Consider the following 13,517-nt stretch of genomic DNA (forward strand, 5'->3'; position numbering starts at 1 on the left):
TGTGTGTGTGTGTGTGTGTGCCATTTTCTTGTTCACCTCTGGTGCCAAAATGTCTTGGGCTGGCCCTGAATTAGCATGCCTGAGTAGATCTTCCCTGCAGGCTCATTGGCAACGTCTCTCTAGAGAGGAAGAGAGACTGCTGCTGCTTTTCCTTGCTCCTCTCAGAGCTTGCTTGCTTGGAGAGGGTGGGTAGGCATGTTCAGGCAACGGCAGCAGGAGGGCCCGGGAGCCCTAAGAGTTGGCCGTGGGCCCTCAGCTGAGGTGTGGGTCTTGGCAAGTGGTTAGTGATGCTGACTGTCAATGTTGACTCTGATTAAAAACACACCCCTGTAGCAGCTGCCCTTGGAAATGCCCACACTACTTGGAGAATTGGGGAGCTGCAGGTGCGAAACAGTAAGCTCAATGCAAACTTTAAAGAGGTATCATTTTGTAAAGGTTCAGCTCTAATTCTTCAGTAAAGATAAACAATAGTTCTTCAGTAAAATCTGCAGATAGGAAAACTTGGCTCGACTGACTAATTTTAGCCAGGATTCTGTATTCTGTTGCTTTGGCTCTTAGTTTGATTGTTAAGACATGTGAGGATGTAACTTAATAGTTTCCCCTCCTATCATAAGTTTTTTTCTCATTTCCAGAAACATTTCTGGTGGCCACTGCAAAGCCTCTGAGGTGGAGGGCACTAATTTGGGGGTGGCATCCACACAACATTGTGCTGGAGTCAACAGCATCCCATTTCTCCCCACCCTTCCTCGGGGGAGGGGATCTAGTTAGTGCAGTTAAGGGTGGCGTGGGGCAAAAGCTTCAAAGCTGCAGCTGTTTCAAAGTGGAACCATTTGATTTGGGGAGGCGGTTGATGTCTGACGTGTTTTGTGGCATTTCTTGGGAGAGCTGCTCTACTGCCATGCTTCCTCAGCTCTGGTTTGGCACAGCTATCCAGCTATCCAGCTATCCAGCTATCTATCTATCTATCTATCTATCTATCTATCTATCTATCTATCTATCATCTTTGTAGCAGTGGAGCAGGACTTGTGCACCATTAAAAAGTCTAACCTGGAATTTTGCTGCTCAACTCTGTTGGTGTGTGTAAAGTTTGCAAAACAGGTGAGGCATCAACGGTGCTTGGGGTGAAATGGGCTGGCTCCTCAGCAGTTCCTCCTTCCCTTCCTGCAGAAACCAAGTCTGACTGGTTGTGATTCTCTTGTGGCACTGGTGGGATGTGTTAAGTTTGTAAAAGGAAAGGGGCAGTAGGAAGGGGGAGAGCAAGGAAGGGTCAAGCAAGCCCTTTGCCCTTTGCCATGTAGCCTCAAACTGCCCACTCAGTCCACTACACTGGGCAAGGGAATGACGACAAGCACTGTAAAACATTCCCGGCTGGGCTTGTTGCTGGTGGCCAAGTTCTGCTCAGCTCCTATTTAAGCACACACACACGTGCAAGGGCAGCAAGAATTGTGCACAACAATTGCACAGTCCATGGTACACTCAGATGCTTTCCGTGGCCAGACAATTACAAAAAAATACTCCTAGTTTGGTCAGTTTTGTACATGCTCTGTGAAGTGCAGCATATGGGAAGCGTGGAGAAAGGGCAGGGAGGGAGGGGAAAATAGGCACTTTCAGTTATGCGCCATGCATTGGTGGTGCCTGGATACCATAGATGTAAAAATGTATAAATCTGTAAGGAATGGTGCTGAACTAAATGATATTCTGATAAAAGTGGAATGAGAAGGTAAAGAAATCAGCAGATTTCCATCCAAAAGCACCTTTACATCTGTAAAAGGAATGGACCCCCCCCCCACTCTGTCTATACCAAATGCCAGAATTTCAGCTAGTGTGGAAGTAACATAGGCAGAGCATTTTATGTCCTGTCTCATACTAGACTTTTAGTGTTCAATATTTATTGGACCACATATGTACCACATTTCAGTTTGCTAAGTATCCCTAACCAGGTTCAAAGGAGTTGCAGGGTTGCATGGGCTAACCCCATTGCTCCCATTGCTGACACACCAATTGGCCCCCCACTCACCCAGGAGCACATGCAAACTGATGGACACATGCAGAGCTGCTCCATGGCAAAGGCTGGTGGTGATGGGCCTGGCCCAATCAGGAACACCTCTTCAGAGGAAGCCCTCTAGATATGTCGTTTTACTTCTTATGTTTGCTGAAGACACAGTTGCTAGGGGTGCCATGAGCAGGGGTTGGGGTAGCCTTACACAATAGGGTTCATCTGAAATATCTTTAATAACCCATGAATTAGTGGGCTGGTCTCTAGATTCAGTAGCATATATGCTGCATTTGTCAACATGAGTACTGTACAGTCTGTGCACACCATAGCTATTTGCATGCTCCGCTGCATCTGCATAAGCACATGCATGGCACAGTAGTCCTACAAACATTTAGGGTACAAAAGATGAAATCAAGGGCAATGTGTTTCATTCCTGAATGTTATTACCCCTCATGTCTCTGCAATTGATCCAGCCTGATATTAAGAATGCCACAAAGTAATTGTAAAATAATAGTAGTAATGACACACAAATAAAATAGTGAAGCAAACAAAACGCCTCATGCAAATGACAGGACAGTTTTACTATTAAGGTTACAGTCTTCCTCTTTGGCAAAAAGGCACTCATTACACTTCACACACACCCTCTCATCTCAAACATTGTATATTGCTGTATTTTAAGAGATTAAGAGATAATAAATTAGATCACCCAAATGAAATCTCTATTTGAAACAACAACAATAATAACAGGGTTTTTGAGTGCAGGATACATACACCAAAGACCTGTTCCCCAACCCTTTCCTACAGTTTTATAACACCCTCCCTCCTTGTTTTCTCACCTGACAAGAGAGGTTGAGGGAGGCACGGGTGGAGGTGTAAGAAACTGAGCTTACACCGATACTGGTTCTTCACCCAGACTAGTGGTATGGGAGTGCTTGCAGTTAATTAAGTGTAATCATTCCATAATAGCTTCTGTGAATAAATGGGATGATGTGGAGGGTGGCACTGAAAAGCAGTTTCATTAGGAATTAGCACTGGTTAATATTCGGAGCAATCCATTTTTCCTTACTTCTTCCTTTCTGTCTTTTTAAATGTGCAGTTTTCATTCAGTTTTGAAAAAGCCAGCTTAAGAATCAAATGACAAGATAAACCATTTTTTTGCCGTTTATTTTTCTGGCTTTGAGCCCCAGGTGGTGTGTGCTTTTCCTCTCAGGATGCCCAAACAGAACTCTGTTGAAAAGCTCTGCATCAGCTGTGGATGCTGACCTGCAGGTTACAAAAAACCAGACCCTGCGAATCTTATGAAACAGAAAATTCACTACCTCTGCTTCATCAGAAGGCTCTTCATAGACGGGTTGCTTCATGTCCTCATAGGCAGACATAATCACAGCTTGAAATAAATTGATCAAAACGCAGATCATCACCATCATGAATGAAGCTAGAAAGAGACCCCCCAGAATCCTATTGGATGTAAAGGCAGTGTCTTTAAAAGCCGAAACACAGTAAGAGAATACTGTCTGAGCAGAATGAGTCATTGTGTTGTAATTCCATTCGTGTTGTCCAAATACCAGGTAACCAAATGCCATGTATACAAAGAAGTACACCGCCACCACTAAAGCCATAGAACAGATGCCAGGAAGGGCTGCTAAAATAGATCGCTGAGCCAGGCGCACATCGTAAAAGAATCGGGAATACCGGAGAGTTTTCAAGACTATGAGGAAGACCAAGAAACCCAGAGTTATCCGCAATGTTTGATCAACATGGGAAACTTTATGGAACGGAACAAATTCATCTGGGTGAAGTAAAAACAATTCTGTTATTGCAGAAGCCAATTTAAATTTGAAGGCAAGCTGCAAAAGGAAGAAGACACACACACCCTTTATCCCAAAATTAATTAAATTTGAAACAGTTTTTATGTATTTTAGCCTTTGTTGCTCCACCACAGAAAATTCATCGATGATGTAAAAGACAAGAATATAGCCAACAGCTATATAGACAAACTTTTTCATACCACTTAGCTGCTTGAAAATGGGGAGTGTGTATGAATGGATCATCAAGCTTGTGTTAACAGGGCCTAAATTAGAAATCTCAAATACAACTGAGATACTGCAAAATAAATCGACATCTGGATTAAAAGTTGTCATCTCAACTATCAGTGCCCAGGTATTTTCATCAAGCCAGCTGCTCCCTTTTAAAGCATTGATTCTTTTTGTTGAGTTATGCAGTTGCTCTTCTGGATAAAAATCAAAAGTGTATCCTCCTGCTCCATAAGTGTTTAGTTCTCCATATGAATTATATTGCCAAGGATCAGGGAGCGAGTGGTAAGTGAAGCCTGGAAAATTGGCAAAATTATTTGAAACAGACCTATTGGCTGTGTTTGCCCAAGACCCAAAGTGGTTTCTTTGCTCTTCACTGTCATGGCCATACTTGTGAAGGCAGTGGCTTGTACTAATCACAAATTTATGTACAAAACTATGTGGATAGAAACATTCTTTTATTGTATTCTTTGCTCTAACTTGCCGCATTCTGGGTAACCCAAGGATTTTGGACCAGGTATCTGAAAGATAGGATGGTTTGTTATTGTTGTGGATCAAAGGCAGAAAGACATTGCTAAGCCAACTGTAAATGTGCTCTATTTTAGTGATACTTGAAAGCTCCGGAGAGAACTTGTTTTGAATATCCTGGTTGTAGTAAAAACTAGCAGTGTTTTCCATTGAGTAAGCAATGTTTAAAACAAGAATTAAAAAGACAAAGTGACATATTATGTCCTTTATGAAAATGAAAGCTTGTTGTTCAATCTTCTGTTTTTTCTTAAAAATTGTGATTTCATCCTCTTCCAGGGGTTGGTAGTGCTTGGTACCTCTCGCTCTAACGAGATCATAATGCAATTCTCGCATATCATCAGCATCCATCGTTGCATCTTCCAGATTAATCTCTAAGAAGGTGTTTTTGCTTGACCATGGAACATTTTCACAGTATTTGGGATAAAGTGTCTCCAAGGCTGAAAAAATCCCTATGGTCAGAGTTTGAAGCAAAAATACACATGCAGAAAAAGAGATGGTGGATGCCGTTAGCCACTCAAATGATGTTTCATAGTCATAGTGCAGACCATAAAATATGATAAAAAATGATGACACGGCAGATATGACCAAGGCCACCACCCACAAAATAGATTGATTCCACCATGAAAACACTATTTGTGGCTTTCTATAAAAGAGCATGTGGGGAATATTTGGTGGTTTTATCTGAGGATACATATCATTCTTTACATAATTATTACTAGAATTGATATTGGGCTTAGAATCTTGGGTTATGTCCTCTTCTGTTGCAATTACATTTGCATCACCCTCAGAAATTGTGCAGTTGGTCCAACTTTTTCCTGCCTGTCGCCATTTTATCTTTTTTGATTGTTCCAGTTCGGATGATTCTGAGACACTGGAAGGCCTCCTTGGGAAATTAGGTCCTGGGATGTTTGAACCAGTTTCTACAAGGTACCACTTCTGCAGACGCTCCTGCCAATTTCTAAAGTCCCCAGACATGAAAGCAGAGTATTCTGGAGGGTAGGTCTCCATTGCATTCAGTGGTGAAGGTTCCTTCTGAGAATATTTCAGGGAAGCTGTTACAATCATTTGCAAAGGAAAAGCAATGAAAGCACTTTGGATTCCGATTATTATGGATCTCAAATATTGTAACTCTTCAGAAAACATGTTTCGATCCTCATCTGCGTTGAAGAACATAACGTTGATAAGCAGGATGCACAATAGTATTGCTAAACAACAAGAAAGCCGTTGAAGCCTGTTCAAAGAAGTTGTACAGACAGGAGCAAAGATCGAGAACCATAAGTGACAATCCACCAGGTCATTGGCAATGTTTATCATTAAGAAATCAATTTTGTTTAAAGGTGCTGCTGGCTGAGTAACAACTAATGTCCTCTCTATTAGGCCGTCTGCCTTGTCAAGAGCAAACCATTTCCGGCACATGAACACCCAAGACTGCTTGGAGTATATGTTTTCCACTTTGACTCTACTCAAGAACCAATCAGGGGAAGAACCTGCGTTATTGTGCCAGACTTGAAGGCAATAAACTTCTCCGAGGTCATTCTTACTCGTCAAGAGAAAAGTATCAACGGCCCCTCGAAGAAAAGCCGGGTGTTTGGGGTGTCTTAAGCAATGTACGTCACTGACAGCACTTTGGCCGATTAGCTGAATAAAAACATTGGCTGTGGTTGCTGCTCCAAAACGGCTGCCTGTGTATATTGTGACCAGGTAGCACACTTGATCAAAAGGATCATTGTCTGGCAAGACTATGGCATGGTCTCTGCTCTTCAAATCGGCCCTATCTTTTCTTATTGTCCAAATAGCCAAGAAGATGTATACTATCAAAATGAAAAGTACCGTCAACATTGTCACAGGATTTTTGTCGTTTTGGGTTAACTGGACCTTTTTCATTTCTACTGGACTGGGATATGCAGTTACTTCTCCAGCCAAAAAGTTGATGTTATCTCTGTAGGTTCTTCTTGGCTGAGAATTTGCAGTCCTTGGAATACGCTTTTTGCCTGTGCAAATGCAATGCAATTTTTGCCAACTGGTCTGAGGGCCAAGACTGCAGAGGTCTTCTTTCCAATGACTTTGGACTCCATCCATGTGTAAGCAGTTGGCAGTAAAAATCACAATGCCAACTAGCTGACTTACAGAAAGGTCGGATTGTAAAACAATGGATATGTTCAATTGTTTTGCACTGTTGCCTTGGAATATTGTTCTGAGCAATGTCTGGGAAAGACAAAATATGTACGGAGTCTGAAGTGCACAGCCATTATTACTGGAGCTATTTCTCCTTGGTATTGCAGGTTTGTTATGGAAAATACTAAAAGCCTCTACAGCAAGATTGCTGTTCCTTGAACCTAGGTATACAAATGCCTGGAAAGTGACCTTTAGTTTTGGCATAATCTGAATGAAAATATCTTTGGAATTCTTACAGACTTCAAAACTAAATTCTCCAGTTGTTTTAGGGAGTTTGCTGCCATGTCCCATCATCAACTCAAAGATGACAGTTTCTTCAGTTTTTCTGGTCATTATAATTTCTGCTGTATCAGGCATGATTCCAAGCATATCACCATTAGATTTGGTCCCTATCATCTTGAATCCAGTCACCATTGTGCCAATGTTATCTGTATTTGGCAACCAAGGAAAAGGATTCTTGTCAAACTCATAAACAACAGTGGAGATCACAGCATCCACTGGTAATTCATTGTTCTCCTGTCTCATTTGGGGATAAAAGCAGTTCCTGCAGTCTTTTCTCTTTGAGAAAGCACTGATAACATCCCACTTTTCATCCTTTCTTAATGTGATGCTCCAACCATTGGCTTCCATAATAGTTTCACTCTCTCCAGGAACTTTACCTTGTAAAATGAGGTCCGCTAAAATCTCACTGACAGAGATGGTTTCCTTAACCCCATTTTTGTGAACAGTTCTATGTTCTAACAGAGCAGCTTTCAGGACATTGGACAACCCTGCAAAAATACTAGTGCAAAGAACCTCTGTTTCTTTAGAACCTAGGTTGTCATTGCTCTGCCTTTGCACTTCTTCACTTAAATCTTTGAGTTTTCTGATGGCAAGTAGTTGCGATTTCCTATTTATTTCAGTGGTTTCCTGTGTTATCTGAGAAATACTTGAGATCATTTGGTTTGTCCCTGTTACGTCTATTGTAGGGATAGCTGCAGACCTATTTAGAAGGATTTCCCGCAGTTCAGTTTTAGAGGAATGAAATTTTTGCAAAGTTTCAATATCATTTAAAGTAGAAGCCACCATGTAGACAAAATAACCTGCCCTAAAATAGTCTCCACTTTTGAGAAAAGATGCTATTGGAGCTGTGGGTCCATGGGTTAAATCATGTAATTCATTTATTATGGCATCATTTTGCTTACCTTTCAATGGACTATTCACTGTTGTCTGTAAAGTTATTTGGGAGTATGCTCCAAGTGCATCATAAATTTCAACATATACTGTTAAAGCACCAGTGGGTAAAAAAGTTGGTGGAGTTTTAGGCTGATGCCCACAATACACAATTGTCCCCAAAATACCGTTGTGTGGAGAATGTAGTCTAGTAGATGTCCATTTATCTGATACTGCTTTGACTTTATATGTAAGAGGCAAATTTTTATCTTTAAACCCACTACAGTGAACAATGAATTTTGTTAAGAATGACATTCCCATGGCAGGCCTAAGGACACACTTTCCTGGTACTGGTGGAAAGTTTACAAAAAATAAGTAACTATAGACTGATGACTCTCCTTTCCACATGCTCACTTTTAAAACAAGCATATATGATTGTTCTCTCATATTCACAAAACTCAAAGAACGTATACATAAGTATGGACTTGATCTCCCAGTTGTAGTCTTAGAGTCCCAGTCAAAATGTATTTCGGTGGAACTTGGTGAGAAAAGTGACCAGTGGTAGAGTGGTCTGCTAGATTTTCTGCAATTTAGACATTTACCAGAAAGACAAAATCTTTCTGTTGGTATTATAGACCTACCACAATTTTCAATACATGTGATATTCAGCATCAGTGCAGAGTCAGACTGCACATGTATCATTTGCTGAGCTTGAGCTGTTCGGCTTCCTTTTTGAACTACCAGGAGAAAATAATAAACAACATTTTCCTGAAGTGTTTTGGGTAGAACTGTTTGAACTGGGTCAGAGGAAGCTGTCCATTTCAAATCCACTTGTTCTGGATAACATTTTCCATTTCCACTTAAGATCATGGATGCAAAGTCTGTTTTTTGTTTAGTGCAGTACCAAGTAAATGTGAGTCCTTCAAGGGGTTGGGCTGCATCAGGATCAGAAGACGCGGATCCATCCAGAGTCCACTGGCTAGAAAAACCAACTGTCTGCACAGCACCTCCAGCAATGACAGCCACAAGACTGCCTGGTCCAATCGCTACAAACACTGAATCAGAGTCTTCCACACTCTCCAAAGTATCCATTGCAATTAATTTCACTGTAAAATTAAAGAGGTACAAACCATAATCTAAGCTAGATGCAGGAACTTCTAACATGAGAAGATTTCTGCTTCCAATGCCAGGTGCATTAAATGGTTTTGACCAGTCTGGAGTACTGTTCACATCTGGGATTTTAAAGATTTTCCAGGTTAGGTCTCGTAGTTTAGAACCTGGACAATTCACCTCTGTGTCAGCAGACAAAGTAAATGGTACCCTTTTAATATGGTTTAAGATACAGTTTTTAGGATGAGGTTTCTGGATCTTCACTTTCTTAATTAAACAACTCATTTGAAGGCAAGTCACTGTGGATTCCACAGTCTTTGAAGCATAAGTGTGGACTGTAGCTTTCAAAGCAGCTTGAGTATTCCCAGTTCTTGTGCAGTTTACTTGGGCTACATACCCTGCATACAGGGCAGGGTTGAAAGGTAAAACTGTATGAGGAATGAATTGGGCAGCATTTCTGACATGATCCCTGTAAGCATAGGTATTGTTCCAAAAGAGGTATTCTTTCCTTGAATCAAAATATTCTAAGTTGAAGGCCCACTTGAATTGAAGGAGAGGGTGCTGCACTGGAATAAACCACACAATATAGACCACACTTTGTAAAAAAGAAGGACCACTGTTGAAAATGTGAATCTCTATATCTTTCCTTGAAAAATAACTCAGAAGGGCTCCTTTCCTGTTAAGGTATAGATGTACACTGAACTTGTACCACCGTAGTTGAATAAACTCTATTGCGATCAAATAAGACAGAGACTGATGCTGATAGAAATAGTAGTGCGTGCTTGAGAGGTTGCCAGAGGAACTGGCAGCATTTCCTCCTTGGGCGAAATAGTAAAGCCCCTGCGTGCGGCTAAAAATGTAAGTGCCCATCTTGATTTTCTGTGTGTTGAGAGTGAGGTGCGCCCGGGGCTCACTCTTTGATGTTAGATTTAAGGTGGTATTAGAGTAACCAAGTTCTCCACCTAGCTCCCCAGAGGCCGCCTCGTCTACACAGAAGTAGATACTGGCCACTGTTTTCTTCCTGGAATGCTGTGGGATATGCACAACAGTGTAATTGTTCTGTAGAGCATACGGATTGTAGAAAGTAGACCAGACCCTTCTACCCTTAACATCCCATAGTCTGTAGGCCATTTTTTGGGAGTTGACAGGTAGGAGGCTCCAAGAGAGGCTGATGGTCTTATGAGAGATGCTGAGCAATTTGGAATGGGTACTGCAAATGTGTAGCAGAATGGGTTCCACCTGCAAATCGAGGCTAAGGCTAATCTGGGGCCTCTGCTTAATGTGGAGGGACGAAATATATATCCCTTGGTGCGTGTAATGCACAGTCAGGCGATAGCTGAAGAAGGATTTGCACTTGTGGTGCAGTTCACCACTATGGTAGTGGGCAAAGTGTGCAGAATCTGGATGATAGCTGGTGGGGAGGAGACGACCCTGCCGACTGCTGTAGTGATAACGCCAACTTGAAGCGTTGAGGTGTGCACACCAGCCCAGCTGCACCAGCTGCCACTTGTGGATGGGACGTGTGAGCGGCCAAAGCAGGAAGAGTTGGACATCCTGCCCAAACACTTCAATGCTCAGGTTGCGGTGGAGGCATGCAGTTGTTGTGCAGGAAGGTGACGCACACTGTATGAGGATGCAGCGGGATGGATGGATGTCTCCTCTTGCTAACTTAGGGCCCAGCACTCTCCGGCCTGACCAAAGAATCATATTACACATGAAAGCAACCTTCCAGTGCCAGCAGCAGTGAGCAGATGGTAATACTGTCTGCTGTTTCCCAGTCCTTGAAACAAATCTTACAGCTGTTAAATGATTATGCCCAGGATGCCCATCCTGTAGACATGAACCCTGGAGTTTGTCCTCTTGTAGCTGATGGATGTAGTTTTGTTGGTCAGAGCATGTGACCAGCAATGGAGGTAGCAGTAAATAAGGGGTCATGGCTGCTGCATATTGAAAACGACCCCAGCCTAAGAAGAGGAGAGTGAAGAATAATAGAAGGTGCATCTTGAGGATGAGGGAAAAAACTTGGACCAGAAGCAGCCACTATCTCCTGATAGCCCCAACTGCCATAGAGTGAATGACTGGGGATTCTAGAATTCTACTCATCACTGGGCAACCAGTATCCATGCTTCCCAGCTCATCAAAATAAAAATAAAAATCTCCTCCCTTGATCATAGTGCCTGAACAGCAGCAGTTCCCTAAGGTCTCAGGAAGGTGGTTTTAAGAAGCTGTTTCTTAAAACCCCATAAATTCATCCTCCTCAGAGGAGGAAGAATGAAAAACACTACATAATTCCTCTGATGGCTGAAGTAATCCCCCACTCCAGTTTTTGGAATTGTGCCCTAGGCACTTCAGAGGACGCTGCAGCCTTTTGCTGAGGGAGAGGAGTAGATTTTATCAGGTCGCCCTCTTCTTGATTCTATCTCAGCACAGCCTGCCTTTTTCTGCAAGCACAATGTCTCTGCAGCACAGTCTATATGCTTAGACTCCTGCACTGCTTTCCTTGGACCCACAAGAGGGTTCAGGTATTGTTGCTGCCACCATCTCTGGCTCTGATGTCCTTCCTGGGTACAGAAGAGGAATAACTCAATAAAGTAGCCCTTCAGCAGGGCTAAGGCTAGATATGCACCTGTGCCAGGAGCGAGGGCGCAAGGCCACCAACCACACAGCAAGCATTTTGGGTGGGAAACTGCAGGCAAGCAGTAGGACTACTCTGAGGCTTTCCCCGTCATGTCCCCCGACAGCAGCAGCAAGGAAAGGGGGAACATGAAGAAAGGTTCTTTGTAATTTCATAAAGTTTTAGTGGAAAAAATAGCTGCAGAAGGAAACTAAATGTGGGTGGGGGAAGGCGCACAGCCACTCTGGAGGGCGAGGAGAAGGGCTGTGAGGGAGCTCAGGAAGAATAATCAGTAAGGCAGATAAGGCTAAAGTCAATTAGAACAAAGATAAGATCAGGAAATAAAAAGGCCCAAGTATTGCAGAGCAAATAAGAGGCTGGCTACTGTCAACAAGGCAGAGGAGAAAGCTGGAGATGTGCTGGCCCACTTCTCAGACATCTCTGCTCCTTCCTTGTCATGTGACCAGGGATATCACCCGACCCAGTGCCTGAATGGCACCAGAAATAAATATGCCATTTAAAAAAATTAAAAATTAAAAGACCCAACGTGCAGCATTGATAGAACAAGTTAATTGTAAGTAGTCAACTGCTGCCTCTGCTGGGGTTGGGTGGGATTTCTGAATGTTGATTGTTGCTTCGTGTTTCTCATATAAATAAGTAAAAATAATAAAGTATTTGTGGGGGGACCCATTTGAGAATACTGAGGGATGGGGCTTGCCTTATCTAATGTGGAACTGAATCCCATAACTCTGGGGCCACTGCCAAAATGGCCCTGTTCCATGTGCCCAACAACCTTTTAATCTTTACTTGCAGACATCTCAACGGGGCCTCCAAGATCATAGAGTACACATAGGTTGATACAACTGCAGGCAAAAAGGCCCAAACCATTCAGGGATTTAAAGGTAATCACCAGGACTTTGAATAGGGTCTGGAAATACACTGGTACAATATGTATTCTGACCATCTGGGGGTGGCTGGCACTATGGTCTAAACCACTGAGTCTCTTGGGCTTGCCAATTGGAAGGTCAGCAGTTCGAGTCCATGCAATGGGGTGAGCTCTCATTGCTTTGTTCCAGCTCCTGACAACCTAGCAGTTTGAAAGCATACCAGTGCGAGTAAATAGGTACCATTGCAGCAGGAAGGTAAACAACGTTTCCATGCACTCTGGCCCTTGTCTCGGTGTTCTATTGCGCCAGAAGTGGTTTAGTCCTGCTGGCCACATGACCTGGAAAGCTGTCTGCGGACAAACGCTGGATCCCTCAGCCTGAAGTGAGATGAGGCCTGCACCCCATTGCCAAATTTGACTGGACTCAACCATCTAAGGGTCCTTTACCTTTACGTCTGACAATCTGGCTCCAACATCTGGCTACAATTGCGTCAACTGAAATTTCTGGATGATCTTCAAAGGCAGCTGCCTGCAGAGTGCCTTACAGTAGTCTAGCCCCCATGGATAACTGGGGCAAAGTCCACTCTCTCCAGATAGGCTGGATAAGGACCTAATTGGACCCTAAGCTGGTAAAAGCTGCCCCTGGCCTCTACCACCACCTAAGCATTCCCAATTAGCGCTGAGTCCACTAAGTTCTACAAAGGACAAACAGGCCAGTCTCTATACAAAAGAAAGAATGAATACAAATTTAAAATCAGGAAAGGCCTGGGTAGCTCAGCTGGTTAGAGTACGGTGCTGATAACACCAGATTCGCAGGTTTGAGCACCATGTGGGGCAGCTGCACATTCCTGCATTGCAGAATCCTCAAGGTCCCTTCCAACTCTGCAATTCTATGATTCTAAGGCAATGCTGAGCAGCCCTATTTAGGATCCACTCTGCTCACCCCCAAAAGGGAAAGGGCTAGAAAAGGTGCTCTGAACATAGTCTGCCTCCCTTTTTTCATGACTGGATTACCAAGCCCTG

The 13,517-nt window shown here is 43.0% G+C and overlaps 1 protein-coding gene across 1 annotated transcript; it reads right to left on the minus strand.

Moving 5' to 3' along the window:
- Window positions 1-2,558: 2,558 nt before the first annotated feature.
- On the minus strand, window positions 2,559-11,659 carry PKDREJ (polycystin family receptor for egg jelly). The gene has a single exon (XM_082222999.1). It carries the CDS (start codon window positions 10,993-10,995, stop codon window positions 3,127-3,129), a length of 7,869 nt encoding a protein of 2,622 aa, XP_082079125.1. The 5' UTR covers window positions 10,996-11,659; the 3' UTR covers window positions 2,559-3,126.
- Window positions 11,660-13,517: the final 1,858 nt, after the last annotated feature.

Source organism: Podarcis vaucheri (genome assembly GCF_965113315.1).
Source record: "Podarcis vaucheri genome assembly, chromosome: 5".
In the NCBI taxonomy this organism is placed as follows: domain Eukaryota; kingdom Metazoa; phylum Chordata; class Lepidosauria; order Squamata; family Lacertidae; genus Podarcis; species Podarcis vaucheri.

Coding starts and splice junctions, on each gene's coding strand:
- PKDREJ (XM_082222999.1), bottom strand. CDS start 10,995: ATGCACCTTCTATTATTCTTCACTCTCCTCTTCTTAGGCTGGGGTCGT.